At 51.7% G+C, this 23185-nt stretch overlaps 1 protein-coding gene across 3 annotated transcripts in view; it reads left to right on the top strand.

The window, feature by feature from the left end:
- The window catches only part of MAPK4 (mitogen-activated protein kinase 4), a 121404-nt gene that overhangs the window by 92857 nt on the left and 5362 nt on the right, over window positions 1-23185 (top strand). For 2 of the 3 annotated variants that reach the window (XM_059707320.1, XM_059707321.1), the window contains exons 3-4: window positions 20544-20688; window positions 22609-22770. In XM_059707320.1, the coding sequence (XP_059563303.1) occupies window positions 20544-20688; window positions 22609-22770 (307 nt within the window). Of the gene's footprint in view, window positions 1-11083; window positions 11199-20543; window positions 20689-22608; window positions 22771-23185 lie in introns of all 3 variants that reach the window. The other variant, XM_059707322.1, reaches the window with a different exon arrangement.

Genomic DNA, 23185 nt, shown 5'->3' on the forward strand with positions numbered 1-23185 from the left:
CCTTTTATTATATAGGATTTGTCTATCTATTTGTCTATTCTGGAAATTTCATGTAATTGGGCTCATATAATGTGTGGTCTTTTCTGACTGACATCTTTTATTTAGTATGTTTTCAAGGCTCATCCACCTGGTGGCCGGAACCAGTACTTTTATTTCTTTCTATTGCCGACCAACATTCCATTTATGGGCACACCACATGTTGTTTTATCGGCTCCATAGCTGATGGACATTTGGGTTGCTCCTCCTTTTTTGGCCATCGTGAATGATGCTGACATGAACACTCGTGCACGGGTTTTTGTGTGGATGTAGGTTTTCATTTCTCTTGGGCTGAATTCCAAGGAAAGGACAGTTCAGGCTTCAGCCAGCAGCGGAGGCAGGGTTTTTCAAGCAGCCTTCCGGCTGCTCCAGAAGTCACACCACCCGTCGCTGGGTCTGGGGTATTTCACCTGGAGCCTCAGCGCAGGGCCTCCCCCGGCCGGGTGGGCCCCCCTCTGCTCTCAGGAGGAAACCTCCCATCTTTCCCCAGGGACTAAGGGCGCCGTGAGTCTGGTACAGGCCAGTGCACCTTTTGTAGGAGAGAATCTGGACTCAGTTCTCAGCGGGGAGCACCTTGCAGTCACTAGTAAGAGCCCAAGAGAAAGAACTCCAGAGAGTAGCAGTCAGGGTACAGGCCCTGATTCTGTTCCTTAAAAATCACGTGACCTAGCAAGTTACTTCTCCTCCCAGAGCTCAGCTTTCTTACCTGCAATAAGGCACGAACGGCGTCTACCTTATAGGGTTGTTCTAAGGACCAGAGGAGAAGGCAGTGTGCCTGGCACAGTGCTTAGCAGGGTGGAAGCTCCCAGCAGGCGAGAACTCTCAGCAGGGCACGTGGGAGGAGAGAATAAAGGCTGAGAGCCCCCTAGCAGCTGGGGCTGGAGGACGTGGGGAAGGACCCCTGTTTCTATCCGCTCAGCTGCTGCCCAGCGTCTCCTCTGCTGTCCGCATGGGGCAGCACTGAGTAGGGTTGGCTGGCGACTCCCAGGGCGAGTATAAGTTTTGGACTCCGGGACAGCGGGCCCTCTGCGTTGGAGCCTCACCCGTCGGAGCCACAGGCCAGAGGGGAGTTAAGATCCTATGCTGCCCAACAGACAGCTGGTGGGGAGCGCTGGCATGGGTGTCTGCGTTTTACCTGAGCCAGTGTACCCCCACTTTACACACGATTCTAATGAACTTCATTCTCTGGTTGTCAAATCCACAAGGGGACGATGAGACAGGCCCCCTTAGAGCAGAAAGAAGTGACAACCTGAAAAGTAAGAGAGACTATAGGGGCGGCCGGTGGAATTAGTGGGGTCAGAGCCACCAGGCCCCTGAGAGGAGGATCTGCCTCCCTTTGATGTCTGAGCGCGTGCGTGTGAGGACTCAGAATCAGGCGTCCTGAGTCGTGGCCCTGCAGGAGGAGGTGAAGTCACGGCCAGTGCCTGTGAAGGAGCTGCTGCGTGTAGAATGTGAGCGACAAGAGGACCTCGGGGGAGGGGCACTTTCAAGGGTGCATGTACTTCCCACGCGTTTGCTTCCCACGTATTTGACCGCTTATCATGTGATCCCGGGAGAGCCCTGCGATATAGGGGGGTGGGGGTGGCGGGGGGCTCGCATTATTGTCTCCATTCTATAGATGAGGAAACAGGCTTCGTAGACTCGCTGAGGCTTATGTAACTAGTGAGTGGCTTCACGCCAGGACCCCAAATCCAGTGTTCTTTCCACCACAGACATCTTCAAATTGTGTTCCCTGGAGCTCTCCCCCCTCACCCCCCCCCCCCCCCCAGTATACCCAGGGTCCTCAGGCCACTCAGGGCCATCGATGCCTTTTACACTCTATCCCTTGCACCAGGCATGTTCCTCCTCCTCACCTCTGGTGCTCTGTGTCCTCGGAGTCCCAATGAGAGACACCTGGCTAACGCCTAAATGATATGCAACTAAGACAGCATGTCACATGGTGTCCTCTCAACCCAACAGAGCCCGTGGCAAACTCGTTAGAGTGGGCTCATGTCTGCATTGTGCCCCCAACTGCGAACACTTCATACTCACTGAATGAGTGACAGGTGTCCTTCTGCACACCCAGCTTGTTGCGCCACACATTTTATTCTGACGGTGGGAATGTTCGCCCCACAACAGACTCCCAGGAAGAGTTATTTGCACAGAGATGGTTTTGGTGACACTGCATGGGTGGCCACTGATTCACCCAGGGAGATCTGGCCCTCTCTCCTCATGGGCGGCCTCCGGCTCTGCTCCCTCCTGCCCTCCGCACCCACACCACCCTCCCTGAGAGGAGGAAGATCCAGATGTGAGCCACTGACATCGCCACTGTCAGCAGACACTCACTGAAGGTGGAAGCTCTGCTGAGCATGGTGAGAGGGACGTTGTACTCCTCCTGTCACTCTAAGAAAGCCGTCAGAATCGAAGGTGTTTGACAAATGGCAGTTTTCACCATTCCACCGTTCCCAGCCTGTGGGGGATGATCAAACTGGAAAGACAGAGCACGGGCTAAAGTCCGAGCAAATCAGCCAGGCTGGCCTGTACCCAGTGGGAGTGAGTAGTACACATGGGGTCTTGTGTCAGAACCTTTCTTTCCTTCCCTCCCTCCCTGGGCCATTTCTCCTCTGAGTTGGAGGTCATTTGGAAAGAGGACATCTCGAAGAGATGAGGCATGAAGTGAGCCTTATGGGACATTGGGCTTAGGAAGGGGGCGCGGTATTCAGGCGAGGCAAAGGTGGTGGACATGTCCTACACCATCCAGTGTGGCTCCAGGACAGAAGAGCGTGGGAAGGCTGGGAGGGAGAGGAGGACAGGAAGAACCTGAGGAATCAGGCTGCCAAGTTTGGGCATAATATCTAACCAAAGGGGAGAATTCAAGTCTCCATCAAAATGGAGATGGAGAGAGGGAGGGAGGGCAGCATCTCTGCTCAGGGCAGGTGCTTCTTGTTTGTTTTCTGTTTAATCCTGGCAGCAACCTTATGAAGTATCATCTCCATTTTGCAGATGAGGAATCTGAAGCTCAGAGAGGTTAGGGAAGTTGCTTTAAGTCACCAGCAAGTACGTTGCTGGCCCAGGATTTGAACCCAGGTCCAAAATACGTTTTCAACACAGATACACAGCATCCGAGCTCTCTGTGTCTGGCAGGGGAGCGCAGGCTGCCCTGGGTAAGACCAGAGCCAGGCCCTCCCACTAAGAAAACCCAGCAGTGTTTCAGTGCACCCCAAGAGCCGGGGCCCAGCAGAGTAAGGACACCCCAAAGTTTTGTACAGAGTTTGACTTTTGCTATTCTAAAAAAGTCAACGTAGTCATTGTAGGAAGAAAATAAGGCCGTTGTTGGCCTTGTATTCATTTGCTGGGGCTGCTGTAACATAACCACAGAGTGCCTTCAACCAGACACCTGCTAGGCACCTGCTCTCTCCGTTCTGGAGGCCGAAGTCCAGGACCAAGGTGTCACCAGGTTTGGTTTCTTCTGAGGGCTGTGAGGGAGAATGTGCTCCATGCCTCCCTGCGGGCCTCTGGGGGTTTGATGGCCAGCTTTGGCGCTCCTTGTCTTGTAGGTGCATCACTTCGATCTCTGCCTTCATCTGCACATGGTGTTCTCTACGTGAGCGTGTCTGTGTTCAGATTCCCCCTTTTAATAGACACCAGTCATTCTGGGTTAAGGCCCACCTTAATGAACTCCTCTTAACTTTTTGTATCTGCAATGACCCAATTCCAAATAAGGTCACATTCTAAGGTCCTGGGGGTTAAGACTTCAACATAAGAATTTCGTAGGACACCATTCAACCCAAAACAGATATCCTTGCACTTATTTTGTAGTTTGCATGGGTTTGATTTGAATTATGTACAGGAGAGGGGCGCCATGATGGTGTCAGTCCTACGGACTTCTAAAGCGCGTCGCCTGTCTTTGGACCCGCTGAGCAGAGCAGGTGGGGGAACACAGATGATGAGGTCCTGACACCTGATGAGGTGTCCTGGCTGAGGCTCCGACAGCTGAGAACCAGAGAGCATTATGGGACGACGCTCCCTGACATTGAATCCCTCCATCCAACCAGAGGGGCTGCATTGGTAGGGGTTTCCCTGGGGAGACACAGGAGTCACTCAGCAGAACCTGCGGATCTGAGTGAACACGACTCAGCAGCCTCACCCTGGGAGACTGTGTGGTCCAAGCATGGCTTTTCTGGCAGCGAACTCCATCATCCGCTGAGAGCCAAAGCAGCCAGCCTCCGAGGGCGTAAGTTGTGTGTTGGCCATAACACAGCCTGAGAGAGCAGGTGCCCTTCCAGCAGCGAAACGTGTTCACATGGACTGTAAGTGAGAAGCTGTCTCATTGGGATAATTATATGCGTAGACACCGATGGTGAGGGCAGAGAACACCAGAGCTGGCTGGTGGGGCTGGGTGGGGTCTGGGATCATGCGGGGAGTCGGCCTGATGTGGGCTCCCTGGCCCACACAGGAGGAGAGACGCGATGGAGAGAGAAGGAGGTGGGTGTGAAGGGTGCACTTGCCTTACTCAAGGCTCCAACACTTGGTTCTGTACACGGAGCAGTGTGGTCCCCAGACCAGCACTGTCACCTGGGAACTCATTAGATATGCACATTCTCTGACCCCACCCCAGGATCGCTGAATCAGGAACGCTGAGGGTGGGGCTCAGCCATGTGAGTTTTAACAAGCTCCCCAGGTGACTCTGAGCTGGGCTTCGGGGTGAGAATTGCTGATGTAGAGCCAAGTGGAGCTGTTCAAAACAAGGCCTGGGTGTATTCACAGCTTCATCACCTCATGAGCTGGGTCACCATGTCCTTTTCTAAGCCTTTCTTTACTCCTCTGTCAAATAGGAAGGAAAACACCGACTCCATATGCGTACCAGGTGGATGCCTCAGGGTGGGAGCTTACCAGCTTTGTTCACTGCTGTCCCGGCACCCAGGAAAGTAGCAGAAATATAGTAGGAGCTCAGTAGCTATTGCTAGATTAATAATTGAAGGGGCTAGTGTGCAGTGCGCATTGTGGTTCTTTATGTAAAGTGTTGATAGAGTGCTTGGAGGCACATGGTAAGGTGCTGGGGTCCAACCCCAGCGGGTCCAGGGGTCCCCAAAGGTGTGGACGGAGTTGGCGAAGAAGGAACGACACAGAGACAGCGTTCAGTTGTTCATCATAGCCGGGTTCTCTTGTCAGGGTCTCCAGCCAGGTTCTGTCTAGGAGCTCCAGAGAGGTTCGGTCACCAGGTTCTAGTCAGGCTCTCCTGCCAATCTCCGCAGTCAGGTTCAGTCCAGGATCCCCTGCCATGCTCTCTCGCCAGGCTCCGCCTCCAGGCTCCGAGGCCAGTCCCTGTCCAGGATCCTCCGGCATGCTCTCGCCAGCGAAGTTCTTCTGTCCCTAGAGAATGTTCTGTGTAGGTTCTGTGCCTAGGCTCTGTCTCTCTTGGTCCTGTCTTCCAAGCCCTGTGTCCTTAGTTCTGTGTTCTGAGTTCTGTGTGTTTCTGTCTTGTTACAACTGTATTTATACCAGTTGATTCAATCCTATCAATCTCTATTACAAAGGTTAGGGCGTTTCTTATCTCCATTCCAGGGAGAAAAGATTATGTAGTTTAAGCATGATTGTTCGTAGTTAAAGGGATTAATTACCCGCCTGGCACTTAGTTGAGGGGTTTTATTCCCTCCCTAACTTCAGGGGAAAATCCCTACCTGGGGATTCAACCTTTCTCGGAGAGGTGACTTTGGTTAAAACACAGCGCCAAGAAGGTGAGCAAACATATTAAGAACCGTATGCCATATATGCCAGGTCCCTTGAAACAGCAAGGATGGACCGGCTCCCGGCAGTAAGGGCTTGCAATCCCGGCTGTTATTGATGATGGTGACAGTGACGGTGATGAAGATGAAAGGAGTCCCTCTTCTGCAAAAGAGAGACTTGACTGCAATTACCTACAGCCTCTCTTTTAGAGGCGGAAACAGAAGCTGAGACCCACAGCCTCTGTGAAAATACCTAAATGGGCGGGAAAGGAGGCAGGCTGTCATTTAGACCACACAGGGGGACAGAAGGCAGCAGGATGGCATTGGTCACCTCTGGGCCTCGGGAGCCAAGGATGGACCAGTCGTAGTCACTAGAGAGTGACCCAGGGTCCCCCGTACCAGGGGCTGCTTCTCCAGCCCGAGCTGTTCCTGCCAGGGGGATCCCCACATTCCCCTGCACTGGAAACAATACTGAACTGTAGTAAGAGCACGAAACTCAGCTCTGTAAACTACAGTAATGATCTTTGCTCCTGGAACCAAAACAACAGTTGGTCATTGTTTTCGTTCTCATGAAAAAACGCAGTCATGGCCCAGAATACATTCCTTGGGCCCTGCCCCAAACGCTCCTGTATGTGGTATATCTTTGATCAACATGGAATTGAATCAAATCAAGCAGCGAGTCGGCAAGCTTCAGTGTCAGCCTTCCACAGAGTGGCGGGTGGCCTCTCGGCCCAGGTCATTCAGACAGCCCTAAGTTATGAAGGAACATAACGGGCGCAACAGACTCAAAACTAAGAGAAGATGCTGAGCCCTATGCCCATAAATGTTCATTTATTAAATAAATATCTAGCTATATGCAATACATATATTAAATGATATACAAGTATATACAATGCATATACATGTATTCAATGATATGCAAAATAAACATATACTTATACTTTTATGAAATGAATTAATTCTTGGAAAAATACAATTTTATACTTTTATGAAACATATACTTATAATTTTATGAAATGAATTAATTCTTGGGAAAATACGATTTTATGAAATTTGACTCAAAAAGAAACAGAACACCAGGATAATACAGTAACTATAAGGAAATGAAATCAGTAGTTTAAAATCTCACAATGAAAACTTCAGACCCAATAGCTTTACAGGCAAGCTCAACCAACCTTTTAAACAATAAATAATTCTGATCCTATCCAACTCTTATAGAGAATAGAACCTCACTACCCAAAGCAGTCAGGCCCTGCCTGCTTCACTTCCAAGAGGGTTCCTAGAACATGTGCCTGCTTTCCCACCTTGAAAGCCCTGACCGGATGCCTCCCTGTTCCTTGGCCAGTCGCCTCCTCTGTGGCCTCCTCACTCCTGGAGAGAGCCGAGTTTACCACGGAGCTCAGGAAGCCCAGCTCGGCCTCTTGCTTGCACAACCCCCCCTCCTCCAAGGCCCTGGGAGAGCCCCTACCCTAACAACATGTTCATGCGGTCACATCTTGTTGTAATATTTGCAAAGTAAGATATGTGGGCAGCAATTTGTCAGGAAGTGGTCTATTTGCATCCTGACATGCTCTCCATCATGTTCCCCTCACGTTGGGTGGTGGTGGTGCGGCTGGGAGGGTCTGACTAAGCAGCAGCTGAGCTAAGGATACATTTAGTTTGGGTTTAATGGTGTATGTTTTTTGGGTTTTTTAAAATATATTTTATTGATTTTTTTACAGAGAGGAAGGGAGAGAGATAGAGAGTCAGAAACATCGATGAGAGAGAAACATCAATCAGCTGCCTCCTGCACATCTCCCACCGGGGATGTGCCCGCAACCCAGGTACATGCCCTTGACCGGAATCGAACCTGGGACCTTTCAGTCCGCAGGCCGACGCTCTATCCACTGAGCCAAACCGGTTTCGGCTAATTGGGTATGTTTATACGGTTTGCAGTTACTTCTACATTCAGCAACCAGTTGTCTTGGTGTAGAAGTTTCTTCCTTCTGTGGCCCACCCTACAACCATAGGCCTACAACTAGGACATCATGGACATCCTGGTTAATGAGTATCGTCAATGCAAAGAATAAGTTTATCCACCACGTGAGGAAACAGAAAATGCCCCAAATCTCACAGCTCATATACAAAAGAATACTTACTAGGGTTTCCCCACAGCTGACAATAATCCTACACATTTATATGACATTACCAATAACTAGTTTTGAAGGGGAGAGAAATGTCTAGAATATCAACTGTACTAAAGTATCCACCATATGACAGGAAAGACTAAGTTATCTTTTCAATTATCTTTCAAATCCTGAACGAGCTTTAAACGCTGTCTCTGAAAATTACTTTACAAAATTGTCAAAGAAGAGACGATCAGAGATTATGCAAGGCTACCTGCAGTTTGCCAAGAAGCTAATTAGTAAAAAATATGTTCTTTTTACAAATTTGGGGATGGTTGTGGTGTTTGCCAGCTTTTAAAAATATGCTGCAATTTTATGATTCAAAAATAAACATCATTTTAATACCTCATAATTTTTTAAGAGCCCCCCTCCCCCCAAAAAACCTGGATCTACCCTGGCCCTCTCTCTGCTTCGTCTTCTCGTGGTAACTGCTCCATCCTCCCTTCCTCCCCAGTGCTGACTGCCCTGATTTAATGATGACTTTGAGGTTAAACCAGCAAGCTCACTGCCCAGCCCAGGTGGTAAGCTCCCCGAGGGACAGTCCCTCAACTCCAAGCACCGTACACAGGCCAGACCCACTGGAGACCCTTAATACACACCTGCCAGCAAAGCCTCTGACGTGGGACCCACGTTCCGTGGAGCAGAGGACCTGGCATCCTTTCCGCACGTGGGCATCTTCAGAAGCGGGACCTGCCCCCGGGACCTGCAGTTTTTCTAGGAAGAAAACTGTTTCCGCTGAGAGAAGATGTGGTCCCTGGTTGATGATCTGACCTGGGTAGTCTGACTGGTCACCACGGAGAGAAGCCCCTTGTGAAGGTCAGGGTCAGGCAGCTGAGTTGGGACCCTGACAGAAGCCACGTTGGAGTGGGGGCTAGAGTGGGTTTGAGGGCCTCTCCCACCCTCCTCTTCACAACCCTCTTCAGTGCCCTGCAGCCTCTGCGTCCTCCCTGCAGGGGGAGGGGGCTCAGTGCTTCTCACCCAAGGCCCCGCCCCCCCCCCCCCCACACACACACACACTGCAGCCTCTGCTTCCTCCCTGCAGGGGGAGGGGGCTCAGTGCTTCTCACCCAGCAGCCCCCCCCCCCACACACACACACTGCAGCCTCTGCTTCCTCCCTGCAGGGGGAGGGGGCTCAGTGCTTCTCACCCAAGGCCCCCCCCCCACACACACACACACTGCAGCCTCTGCTTCCTCCCTGCAGGGGGAGGGGGCTCAGTGCTTCTCACCCAGCAGCCCCCCCCCCCCCCCACACACACACACTGCAGCCTCTGCTTCCTCCCTGCAGGGGGAGGGGGCTCAGTGCTTCTCACCCAAGGCCCCCCCCCCACACACACACACACACACTGGAGCCTCTGCGTCCTCCCTGCAGGGGGAGGGGGCTCAGTGCTTCTCACCCAGCAGGCCCCCCCCCCCCCCCACACACACACACACTGGAGCCTCTGCTTCCTCCCTGCAGGGGGAAGGGGCTCAGTGCTTCTCACCCAGCAGGCCCCCCCCCCCCCCCACACACACACACATACTTCCAATGGCATATGTAGCATGCAGCCACCCTGCCTTCGGGTCCCAGAAGGCACAGCAAGTCCCTGCCCTGCCCACGGGGCTCAGAGATAAGTGAGGGAGGGGGTAAGGTTTTCCACTCACTCGCAGCCCGTTCAGCAGGAGCCATGGGGACATTCGTCTTGGCCAGGGGAGTAGGGGCAGTGAGCTAGAGGTAATATGTCTTCTCTTCCAAGTAACCGTGTTCACTAGGACCTTCCTCAGTATTTCCTGAGTGTCCTGAGAAAGGCTGGTCCCCACGAGGCGCCTGGGAAGGTGTGGTTATGTGGACAGGGTGTTGCATCCCAGAGCCCCGGGAGGAGATCCCGAGACGGTCAGTAAACGGATGGGATGTTGCCGACCTGTCCTGAGGGTGTGGCCGCACGTTAGCTTCCCCCTTTTGCACCCTGCGGCTGTGAGCCCCTTTGGGGAAACACTGTTCTGACTAAAAGCAGTGATGTTAGCAGACAGCGGGGACTTTCAGCGCCAGCACAGGCAGGTCGTCGTCAACTCCTGGGGCCGCGGGCTTTTCGGGCTCCTCCTACCACCACCTTCCACAGGTGGCTGCTCCCTTCCTACCGAGGCCAGGGCCTGGCCAGGGGTCTTCTGGCAGCAGGAGCCCCGCACCGACCCGGCCCCTTCCCTTCGCAGGACCCTGGGGGAGAGGAGCTTCTAACGCCCTTGGATAAGCTCCTTTGGGGCCAAGGCCAGTCCCTTCCCCCAGCCATCTGTACACGCAGGCCACCCGGAGGCTCTGAAATCTGTCCCCGGCCCTGCGTCCGCGGAGAGAAGCAACACCATGACAACGTCTCTCATTACGTTTCTTAGTTGATTGATTCCATCTTAGTTACCTTCAGCGAAGGTGGTGGTGGAGACCCCAGGGCCTTCTGAAACAGGGAGGCTCAGAGCACAGAGGAAACACTGAGCCAGGTCCTTGTTAGCACGTTTACTTGGAAGAGAACCATGTTGACCTATTAGCCCGCTGCCTCTACTACACTGGCTTCCAAGGAAGTTCCTCTCAGTCTTCTGAGCGTGCTCTGCAAGCTGAGGGGGAGCACGCTTATCCTCTGGGGAGGGCCGGTGTGTGAGCCGCTGGAAGGGAGAGCAGAAAGGGGGACTGAACTGTCTGCTGGGGAGACTTGGTGACCTTGGGACTGTCCTTGACCTTCTGTCCCAGCTCCTGCCCCTCCCCCCCCCCCACCTGAGAGCAGGGGCAGTAGCAGTGCCCACCTGTGAGAGTGTCATGAGAATCAAAGGAAGAACAGAGTGAGCTCAGGGCAGTACCGGCACATGGTCAGCACCTGGCAAACATGCATTATGATTACACACACCACTCAGAAGTGCTTGGGAGTTCACAGTCTCTTTGTTTTTGGGAGTGGAGGTGGAATGGATGCAATAAAGCGCTGAGTCTGACCTCCAAGCTGTCCCTCCTGGCAAGATTAGCTACCCAAGGGGCCTAGCTACCTTAGGTAGCATCAAGACAATGTCAAATAAAAATCACGGCCTCACCCACCTGAGGAGCCCCTGGATTTCCGAGGGCTGGACTTGAACATGGCGACTACCTTTGTGCTGTGATTTTGCTAATCCTCACCAGAGGTATTTTTTTCCACTGTTTTTTGTGTTTGTTTGTTTGTTTTTAGAGAGAGAGAGAGTGGAATGGAGGGAGGAAGAAGGAAGAGAGAGAGAAACAACACGTCAATTGGTTGCCCCTTGCACGTGCCCCAACCAGAGACGGGGATCCAACCTGCAACCCAGGTACATGCCCTTGACTGGGAATCGAACCCAGGACCCTTCAGTCCTTGGGCAGACACTCCAATCACTAAGCCAAACCAGCCAGGGTTGTCCTGTGATTTTAACAACAAACTTCAACATAATCTCCCCTTGACTAGCGGTCAATTCCTGAAATTCCACCACAGACATATCAATCATTCCTTAGCTTAAGGTTGTTATTCCATTTGCACAACACATTTAAAGTGAGCCTCTACCCTGGGCCCCGCAGACAGAGATAGAGCAGCTGGCCCCTGCCTCGCCCCCCCCCCCCCAAACTACAGAGTTGGATGTGGAGATGAAGGGGTTCAGGGACACAAAGGCCCTCGCCAGCTAGGCCAGGCAGAGGGGAGGGGCCTGCAGTAATCTCTCCAGATTTAAAATGAAAAAATAAATACCTCTCACGGGTTGCCATGAGGTCAGCTGAGCTCTTGCTGGCAAAGTCTCTTGTGTAGAATGCTCAACCAATCATTAGATTCCTCCCCCAGTCTAAGCTGTTCCCAGTTATGTACACCTGGATGTTCACGAGGAGTCTGGCAGGAAGGTTTGCCTGGTGGGAGGAGGAAGATGAGAGTGCTGCCCTCATATGGGGACGGAGTCGGGGGGCGGGGGCAGTAAAGGAAGGTTTGGGGCTCAGAGATGAACTTCTCCGATGTTCTCCCCCGAATGGGTCACTCCTTGGTTCACCTGCTCACATGTCCCCTTCTATAAAGACCTTCCGGACCACCCACCCCATCAATCTCCTTACCTCGCTTCATTTTTACTCCCAGCGCCATCTCCTCCAGACATATGATGCATTCATGTGGTCAGCTGTCTGTCCTACTGAAGTGTATGTTCTGTGGCTACGGGGACTTCGTTTTGTTCGCTGCCAGGACCAAACCTCCGCCTGCCAATTATTACCCAATTTGGCCTTGGTCAAGCTACTCGCCTCTCTTTTTTCACAGGGCGATTTTGATAATTAAATGCACTAATAATAAAGCAGCACTTGGCACAATGCCCGGTGTGTTGTAAGTGCCCGTTAAATGGCAGCTATAGCTATTAGTGGTTATATTCCAGTAAATGTTTACTTCCTGTGGGTCAGCCATCTGGGGCAGACCTCTGGCTGCTCAGCGATTTCTCTCATCTTGAATGGAGCTAGAAATAGAGGCCTCCACCAACTGGAAGGTACGGCTTACCTTCCAGAGCAGGTGAAGTAAAGATCTCTGGGGCCCTGGTTCTTAAACACAGCTATACAGTGGGATCACCCGGGGCGTTTTAAACATTACTGATGCCCGGATGTGAGCAGTACAGCAGGTGGCCTGAGCGTCAGAAGTTTCTTAAGTTCGCCAGGTGCTTCTAAGGCAGTGATGGCGAACATTTTGAGCTCGGCGTGTCAGCATTTTGAAAAACCCTAACTTAACTCTGGTGCTATGTCACATATAGAAATTTTTGATCTTTGCAACCATAGTAAAACAAAGATGTATATTTTTGATATTTATTTTATATATTTAAATGCCATTTAACAAAGAAAAATCAACTGAAAAAATGAGTTCGCGTGTCACCTCTAACACACGTGTCATAGGTTCGCCATCACTGTTCTAAGGTGTAGCAGGTTTGAGAGCCGGGGCTCCCGGACGCCACCAGATTTCCCCTTAAAAGTCAGTGAGACAGATGTCTGCTGACAGCAGTTAATGCGTCCTCCTAAAAGGAGCCATTTGCTCGCAGACCGATCGGCCCACTAAACATTAAACACTGCAGCCCAGCAGGGCCCACCACTTAAAGATGGCTGTTGCCTGGGATGCAGCTTCCTAGGACTCGAGTGCCCCACAGAGGAAAGCTGGGAGACCAGCAGATGGGGAAACTGAGGCTGGAGCAGCTGAACCAACCCTTCCCGCCACCCCCCTCTCTAATCAACCCAGCAGCTGGGCCTGGCGAGGACAGCGATCCTGGCACAGCTCTGAGCACAAAACATTTTGCCTTGTGTTTGAACTATAATAGAATTGAGAGTTCGTGATTGGACTCCATGAGGATAAGGTCCCAAGGTCGTATCTGCGACGGCGAGCTCTCGTTGAATTAGAGGACAACCGCGTTTCGAGAAAGTGCTTTTTGAAAAGGGGCCACATTCGCCGGGCCGGCCTGGCTTAGTAGTTGAGTATCAACTTATGAACCAGAAGGTCACGGTTCAATTCCCAGTCAAAGCACATGCCTGGGTTTTGGGCTTGATCCCCAGTAGGGGGCGTGCAGGAGGCAACCGATCAATGATTCTCATCATTGATGTTGTTATCTCTCTTCCTCTCCCTTCCTCTCTGAAATCAATAAAAATATATTTTTAAAAAAATATAAAAAGAAGCCCAACTCCATTGCTCTCACTTCCCTGCTGTTTAAAAGTAAGGGGAAGTACCTACGCTGAGTGATAGAAGCCTGTCACCAACGGACAAGTGCTGTCTGATTCCACTTACATGAGGCACCTGGAGGAGTCAAGTTCGTAGAGACAGAGAGCGGCAGAGTGCTTGCCAGGGGCCCCGGGGCGGGGAAAGGAGGATGGGGAGTTGCTTCAGACTCAGTTTTCTGAGACGAAAGGAGTCTGGAGGTGGAGGGTGGTGATGGTTGCACAACAATGTGAATGTACTTAATGCCACTGAATCGCACACTTAAAAATGGTTAAGATGGCCCTAGCCAGTTTGGCTCAGTGGATAGAGCATCGGCCTGTGGACCAAAGGTCCCGGGTTCGATTCTGGTCAAGGGCACGTACCTTGGTTGCAGGCTCCTCCCTGACCCAGGCCCTGGTGGGGCTCCTGCAGGAGGCAACCAATCGATGTGTTTCTCTCACATCAATGTTTCTCTCTGTCTGTCCCTCTCTCTTCCACTCTCTCTAAAAACCAATGAAAAATATCCTCAGGTGAGGATTAACAACACAAACAAAACAGAACACACAAAAAAGTGGTTAAGATGGTAAACATTATGTTAGGTGCATCCTACCACATTTAAAAATAAATTACTTCGTAAAAAGCAGTTCTTTCGTAATTTTTTAAAAGTAAAATAAACACCTGGGGCTGCAGGAACTTAGCTGGGCCTTCGGTTGGTCCCATGGAAACCTGGGAAGAGCCGGAGAATTTCAGAGCCTGGAGTGAGAAGGGAGGCAGCCGATCAGCCTCTAGGGCACCTTGGAAGTTAATGAACACTGGGGCAGCTGATTGAATGTGCTGTTTCCTCGCCCCTCTGTATTTTAGCTGCATAAACAGAAGGTACCAGGTGACTTACAAATGACTGTGCGGGGCTGTGAAGATGGTGTGTTCCTTCCCTCAGCCGGAGAGACTCAGTCCCTGCTGCCTATTTTCATGGAAATGAGTTCCACAGAGTGAGCTTGGAGGCAGCCAGAAGAAAGGCTAGCTGGCTGCGGCGTTCTTCCTTTTTCAAAGGCTTCTAACGTGTGCCTGGTATGGATATCAGCACAAATAAAAATTACACCTTCAGAGGGAGAAGACGGTGGGGAGGGAGGCCAGCTATTTCTGTCTAAACTGGGCCTCTGGGATGCTGGTGTTTTCCTAAATGGTAGTTTGATGAGGGTCTGTGACACACAGCATCCGCCCCTGCTATCGGTCAGACTGCCGCGGGGTTGCAGAGAGCTGCCCGGCCGTGAAAGGCAGCAGTTGTGAACGGGGGGGGGGGGGGGGGGGGGGGGGGGGGGGGGGGGGGGGGCAGGGCATTGAAGTTCATCGCCTTGTTTGCCGGATGAAATGGAACCTGCATTTAACCCAAGGCCCTGAGTATGCGCATGCAGCCCCCACGTCTGAGCAGCTGTGCTCTGGCATCCACCAGGCCAGTGGGTGTTGGCACGCCTCCCCACGGGGCTGTCCATTCTGTGATTGGACCCCTCTGCCTGTCTAGGGCCCAGTCCCCTGCCTCTGACAGCCCTGATGGCTGTAGAAGGCTCTTCTGTGAAAGGGAGTAGAGCTCCATATTCAGACAAAGGTGCTACACCCTCACAGCCTGGGGCTGAACCCCGGCTCTGCCCCGTACACCCCGTGTGACCGGGGGCAGGTTGCTTTTCCTCGCTGTGCCTCCGTGTTCTCACTGAAAAATGACTGTGAGAGAGTCTCTACCTCATGGGGTTGTTGCAAGGAAGCAATGAGCTAATCTATATGAAGCAGTTACAGCAGTTTGAGTTCAATAAATGCTAGCTATTAGAATTATGTACACTACATAGATATGTCTCATACCTCTCGCCTGTCCCCAGAGCCTTCGAGGACAAGCTTAACTCCTTGTCCGCACGACAGCCTTGCAAATGTCTAAAGCAGCTCTCCTGGCTCTGCCCATGTCCTCCGGGTGAAAGTGTCCAGTCTTCACCACTTTGTGTGACACGCCTTTGGCTCCACAAGAATCACAGCACCCATGCAGCAGCCCCACTCACCCCTGAGGCTGCAAGGATGACTTCTCCACAGCCCGATTTCTTTTTCACTTGACCTAGTTTCTCTAGATCAGACAGGGGTGCATATATGCATTCCTAGCCCCTTCCAAAGAAGCAGGCTGCCAGGGGCATCCCTGAGCCCCTGAATCCCCTGCTTTCCAGAGAGCAGCATCTTTGCTAGCAGCCCCGCTGGCAAGCCTCTCCAGGCTGGGAGTGCAGAGCCTGCAACCGCCTGGCTTCATGAACGCACCTTCCACTGTAAGACTGGGCAGGGGCCCCACCACAGCCTGCACAGAAATGCCCATCCTGCCCAATGTCCCACCTTCCTCCCTCTGCAACCCTTCACACCCCTTTGTTCTTCCTGGGGTTCTCAAACTGGGAGGGGGCTCAATGAAGATGTACCTCGGTGCCCGAGCCAGTTTTGCTCAGTGGATGGTCAGCCCACAGACTGAGGGGTCTGGGGTTCAATTCCGGTCAAGAGCACCGGTTGCAGGCTCGATTCCTAGCCCTGGTCAGGGTTCATGTGGGAGGCAATCAATGGATATGTCTCTTTCACGTTGCTGTTTCTCTCTCTGTGTCTCTCCCTCTCCCTTCCACACTTTATAAAAATCAATGGAAAAATATCCTTGGGTGAGGATTAACAGAAAAAAAAATGTACATCGGTAGCTTTGGGCAGTTTGCACATCTCACAAGCAGTTTTCCTGATTCTGATGCAGCGGGTCTTTGGGGACCACTGACTCTAAGCCCCTGTCCCCATTTAAGTTCCCCCCATGGCTGTGAGAGGCCAGGAGGTACATTATCATTAATGGGTGACGTCGCAGGCTTGCAATCCCAGGCCCATGAGGTCAGGCTCCAGGCAGTGGAGGCATCGAGAGGGCAAGCCCCTCAGAACTGGACCCACCAGGGTGGCTGGTCGGGGCAGCAGAGGGGTGCCCACCTTCCAGGGTGAGTTTGAGCGTGGCTGGCCTGAATTTCCTGCAGGCATCTGGGACGGAGTCCCCTGCTTCTTCTGTAAAAGAAATGCTCAGAGCTTCATTGACACCTTCCCTCTGGATCTGTTGTGGGTCCCTAATTACCTCACTCAGGGCAGCTGCTGCTAGATTATTATGTCACACACCTTTGAAGCTTTCAACGTCAAAGCCTCCCATTGACTGTACAGGACCCTAAGAGAATAGCTAACGTGGCTGGAGCAATAGCTAAAGAAACCCCGAAGGCTCCTGATAGGGTCTAGACAGGAAACCCTGTCCGACTGCCTCCCAGGGGCGCCTCCTGAAGAGCCAGCTTCTCCCCAGGAACACCAGTTTCTCCCCAGGAGCACCAGCTTCTCCCCAGGAGCACCAGCTGGTCCCAGGAGCACCGAGGGATGGGGGGGTGGCGCACAGAAGGAAGGGACAGGGCAATTCCAGTCTCCCTCTAGTCTTCTGAGAGGGAGGGCCATGGAGAATTGCAGTATTGGCTTCGTGTCTTCTCAGAGCGCGATGTCTTAGAGCTCACAGGACAGTGTGTCCTACGTGGGCCTGCTGTCCCCCCAGCCTGCCCTGGGGGAGCCCCCTGCAGACCAGGTCTGCTCACTGAAGACAAGGCCCTCCACGTCCAAATGGAACTGAAACTATCCTCCCGCAGGCTCAGCAGGAAGGCCTTCTAGGGATTTCTGGGAGCCAATATACTTACTGATGTCTGAGCCCTTCTGGTAAAATTGAGCCTCACCCAGCCAGTGTTTGTCAGTGGTTGAGCGTCGACGTGTGAACCAGGAGATCACGGTTTGATTTACGGTCAGGGCACATGCCCGACCAGGATAGGTTCTTATCCTCTCTGTGCCTCCGTGGGTTGCAGGCTTGATCCCAATGGGGGTGTGCAGGAGGCAGCCGATCAATGATTCTCTCTTATCATTGATGTTTCTATTTCTCTCTCCCCATCCCTTCCTCTCTGAAATCAATAAAAATATATTTTTAAAAAATGAGTCTCTATTCCTGGGTATTCTTTAAAGGTTTTTTGTTTTTTTTTAATTCTAGAAAATTCTAACTTTCACCCTATCTACTCAACTGAAACTCCTCTCTTGAATTTAGGTCACCGGTAGTGTGTTGTGGACCCCAGTGCCTCCCTGCTCAGACTCCCCACCCAGGAAGGGAGCCACTCTTTGGTCCCCTCCCCCGTCCCCAGGGTCAGGCAGAAGGCACTGCACCTTCCCAGATTCCCCTCTGTCCCCCGGCTTCTGAAACACATCAGTAAACCCCCTTTATTTTCACAAGGGGCCTGAGGGACAAGTAGCCATAGGGGGAAGTAGCTGGCAGTAGTTAACAGAAATCCAGCAGGTTCTTGGTTTTCATTCAAAGGTAAGAAAGAGCCAGGCGTTAACTTCCTCAACTACTGTCAAGGTCCGGCCCATAATTCTGACCCAGGGGCAGCCTTGCCCCAAAGAACATCTTTCTTTCACTTTCAGAGCAGGTGTTTCCAAAGGAAACCCCGCCCCGCCCCCCCCCCCCCGCCCCCCCCCCAACTTCTCAGCCCCAAAGCTGCAGATCCGCAGGTGTGAATTATGTTAATTATAGGGAATTCCATTCCTTAAAAGACTGTTTATTTACATATCAAGGGAAACTTTCCTTAAGTCCCCTCCCCTCTGGGTGATCTCTGCTTTAGTCTTCCTCTGACCCTCTCAGCCTCCAACTCCGACTGGAAGATGAAATCAGACAGCCTGATGTATAGCCCGCCCACCCAGAAGTGACCTTCCTTCCTCAGACCGCTTGGCTTGTCTCTGTCATTTTTAGGATCAGACTTCAGCCCCTAACACACTACTGTACATACAACATGGGTGAGTCTACACGCATTATGCTAAGAGAAGCAATTAGATTCCAAAAGCTTCCTGCTGTGATTCCATTTACAAGACATTCTGAGCAGGGCAAACCTGGAGTGACAAGAAGGGGGCACGGAATTGTTGGAGGAGACGGAATTGGTGTATTATCTTGATGGTGATGGTGGTTATGCAATTCTATGCTTTTGTCAAGGCTCATGGAACTGTAGCCGAAAAGGGGCAAATTTTATTGTGTGTAAATTATACCTCAACACGCCTGACCTTCTAAAAATGACTTCCATTTGCCAATCCTTTTTGGAACAAGGCAAGGTATCAATGGCTGTCAACTGCTGTGAATTTCCCACCCACCTTTGAACGTGGCAACTGGAACTCTCTGGAAAGTCAAGTATGTCAAAGAAGAGGGTCAGTGGTCCCTGCTGCCTCATTCTGAAGGGGGTTTAGACCACAGGAGACATTCCTTGTTTATTCATTAATTTATTCATTCATTCACTCATTCAACAGTGTTTATTGAACACGTCCTAAGAGGCAGACTTGGGACTAGGCAATTTGGACATGACTGTGAACCTGTACCAGCTGCTTCCTGTGAGGGGCGTAGAATCTAGGGGACTGGAGAGTGGGCAACTTCACAGAAGTAAAGAAACAGTAGCAAACAGGGGCCATATGGACCCCCGGAGGGGCATCCATCTCATCCCAGCGAATTGGGGAGCTCCTGAGAGGAAGCCGGCCTGAGTGTGTGTCAGCCAGGTAGGCAGCGGGTGTGAGGACCTCCGTCCACGGGATGCACATGTGTAGATGCCCAAAGGAGAGAGAAAGAGGGACACGTTCAAAAGCTGTAAGGAGTTCATGTTGGTGAGAGCTTTGAGGCCAGAGAATGGCTTTGCTGGAGTCATTTCCCGCTGGGGGAGGGGGTGTCTCTTTTCCTCCTTGTTCCACCAGTTTGAGGCCCTACCCTGAAAAAAAGTTGTGCCACAGAGGAGAGAAAACTGCTGTCTTAATTCAGGGCTCTCAGAAGCTTTAAACAATAAATCTTTGCTCAACAAATGAAAAGATGTCAGATTAACTGATAAAAAGCTCCTGGGTACTTGGGCTTCTGAACTTTTCATATATTTTAACGTGGGTCTGTGATATACTTTCTACATCAGTAAAAAGGCAAATTCAGATGCCAAACGGGGGATTACAGCAAGTACCAAGACCACCCCTAGAACCTCACATTAGAGCCCCTCGATCGGAATTGTCTCCCCTTGAATCCCAAAAGGGTCTATTTTCTCACTGTAGAGAGATGGTTCAGTTGATCCAAATGGACATTTCCTGGGTTTCACTGTTGGGCCAGCTTTCTGAATCATATAGAGAACAACTTCCAAATTGCCTGGCTATGTTTTCTTTTCTGTGCTAAAACACCTAGGCCATCACTGTATCTTCTGGGGAGGGATTCCAGCCCAGCCCAGCCCAGAAATCATTGAGCAATGGCTGAAATCAGCTAGAACATCTATTCCCCCAAAAGACACTGTGTAGAACTCCCAGAATCCTCGGAGCCAAAGCTGTGTCCACTTGGCCATTAGGTCTGCTGCCATATGCCCTTGGCCTGTATCCATTATGAAGCTAGCCTTAGCCATTCGCATCAGGGGCTTGGCTCTGGCGTTGTAGCTGCATTAATTCTAACCATTAACACAAAAGCAACTGGCTTGATTTCAAATGTATGGCTGTGTGTGAGATCCAGCCACTGGATAAACGAAATTCCAGTGTCTCATCGTTATTCTGTTGATGGCCATAATGAACTGGAGTATGGCTCTTACTTATCCATCTTCTTACTAGAGGACATATTTGTTTTGCATACTTGCATCAAGCTGGGGCAGGATATCATTTCTTCTAAAATATTAATATCCTGAATCCCTTTCTACATAGGAGAATGCCAGGGCCTCCTGAGATGCCCCCCCCAAAGCCTTTGAACCCCACAAACTAGTCTGAACCCCTACAGTCAGACTTCTGTTCCATAATGCTCCTTCCAGACCAACAGGAAAGGACCAAGGGTGAAGGAATCCTGAAAGGGGTCCTGTCTCCAGGTGAAGAGAAAGGAGAAGAGGCGTGGGAGGGAGGGCATCTGCATGACGGACGGATGGAGCGGGATTTTGTCTTGCAGGGTTATCTGTCAGAAGGCTTGGTAACAAAGTGGTACCGCTCACCACGCCTGCTCCTCTCCCCTAACAACTACACCAAAGCCATCGACATGTGGGCGGCTGGCTGCATCCTGGCGGAGATGCTCACAGGGAGAATGCTCTTTGCAGGTAAGCTGCTAATCCCTCGCCTTCCTTCTCCTCTGGTGTCGTTCTAGACCAGTGGTCGGCAAACTCAGTAGTCAACAGAGCCAAATATCAACAGTACAACGATTGAAATTTCTTTTGAGAGCCAAATTTTTTAAACTTAAACTGTATAGGTAGGTACATTGTTATTAACTTAATTAGGGTACTCCTAAGCTGGCCTTTGCTAAAAACGTCCTCAATCTGATTGAGGTACGTTCGCTGAGGTCGACCCCTTCCAACTCTCCCATCCACACTTGTCTTGTATACTTGTTTCGTCTATCTCCTTTTGTTCATCCTCTCTGTATGTCCAAACCATCTCAACATACCTTTCTCAATCCTCGACACTACATCTTCTTTCACTCCACAACGTTCACTAAAATTAACTTAATAAGTTTTAAGTCAACTTCGCACTGTACGTGCGCGCCCGCACATGGTATTTTGTGGAAGAGCCACACTCAAGGGTCCAAAGAGCCGCATGTGACTCACGAGCCGCGGTTTGCTGACCACTGTTCTAGACCAAGGGAGAACTGGGTGCACAAAACATGCCAGACTTTCCCTTGGAAGTAACCTCTGTGGCTTTTATGGCACTGCTTGGAGGCACCTTACTGTCACTTCAGGCAAAATGCTACAGAGACTAAAAGTAATCTTTTAGGAAAGAACTTTCACAATCAAGTAACCACTTGTATTCTAATACCTTGAAACACCCACCCTGTTTCCAGCCCCTTCCTTCGCTCTCCCTGCCATTCTGAGCAGTCGGTCTGGAGTGCTCATCTGGAGAGGGGCCCCCCACAAGGAGCTCCCAGAGTCCCTGAACTGAGCCTCCATGAGCCCACTGAGGGAGAGGCCACGGGGACTCCTTGAGAGCAGACCCTGATGCTGGAGGCCCTTTCTGGACTGGCATTCACAGCATTCGCATATACTTAGTGCCACACGGGGCATGTGGGGACACACAGAAGAGCCCATCCTGGGCCACCAGCTGCTGGCAGACTGGGATCCATGGGAACCGGGGGTAAGGGGAGGGCCTCTGTGCAGCTGGATGAGTCAGGGGGCTCTTTGAGGAAAGCGAGGCTTGGTGAGGATTCACTCGGGTAGAGGAAGTGGAAAGGCTACTCATGCAAAGAGGGGAGATGGGAGGAATGAAGGTAGGAGTGGCCTGGAGGTCAGAGCGGGATAGCAAGGAGGCAGACTGACCATCCCAGCAGTGCCAGAGCTCAGACACAGGGTCAGTGTTGTCTAGGGGTAGAAGGTGCGTTGAGTTTCTGAGACGCATGAAGACTGGCGCGTTTACAGATGAGAGAGGTATTCGTTCCCAGCATCCAGCATGATGCCTGGCAGGGAGAAGGTGCTCAATAAATAATTACTTGTCGAATGAATGAATGCCTGCCTCCACCCTGATCCACGCCCTGGGCATAGCCTGTCTTCCTCCCTCTGCCCAACGGAACACAGAGGAGTGCGCGCAGGACACATTCCAACCCCAATTTGTTATTCCTGATATTTCCTCTCCTCATTGGAATCCTCCTCATTGGAAACCAAAGAGTCAGGCTCATTCCCGGCCTGGAAATCACTTGCTTCCCCAGCCTGGCAAAGAACATGCAGAGGGGCCTATGGGAGGGGGCCCTTGGAAAGCCTCGGGCCAGGCTGTTCCGTCACTTTGGTGCTGGCTGCCAGTCTGTATCACTGTTCATCCCAGAGGCAGAGGCATTTGACAAAGCCAGACCCAGAGACGGCAAGCCAGCTGCTCACAGTCACCTAGCAAGTTAGCGGCAGAAGGAAGACCAGAGCCAGGGCCAGGGCTGTCCCCACTGCCCTGCGTGGCCCCTCCCAGGCCTCCTGGAACTGCTGTGGGGCTTCCACACACCAGTCACTTGGGCAGCACACTTACCCACCTGGCATTTGCCTCCCCAGGGGCTCACGAGCTGGAGCAGATGCAGCTCATACTGGACACCATCCCTGTGATCCGCGAGGAGGACAAGGACGAGCTGCTCAAGGTGATGCCTTCCTTCGTCAACAGCACCTGGGAGGTGAAGAGGCCCCTGCGCAAGCTGCTCCCTGAAGTGAACAGTGAAGGTACCTGCGCCCACAGCCAGGCCCGCATCTGCAGGCTGCACTCTGCATCCCCTTGGCGGGGAGGGGGGGGGGCAGGTAGCGTCCTTCCAGAAGGACCAAGCATAGTCCTTAGCATAGAAGTGAGGCCCCCTGGCAGCCAGAATTTGCTGGGGCTACTTCCAGATGATGAGCCCCTGGAATGTGGCCAGCAGGCAACCTCAAGGCAGTCATTAGGGGTCCTCCAAGTTTCTTAACTTCTCTGCATCTCAGATTCCTTGACTATAAAATGGGCATAATAATACATATCACATACGGTCGTTATGACGGATAAGTAAATAGGATCTGTAAGGTCCTGGGCATAGGAAGGTTGTTCTGTCATCTTAGATGTTACATTATCATTGGGCCTCATACCTGCCAGAGGCTTCCTTAGGAAGCT

Source organism: Myotis daubentonii, chromosome 8, assembly GCF_963259705.1.
Source record: "Myotis daubentonii chromosome 8, mMyoDau2.1, whole genome shotgun sequence".
Lineage (NCBI taxonomy): Eukaryota > Metazoa > Chordata > Mammalia > Chiroptera > Vespertilionidae > Myotis > Myotis daubentonii.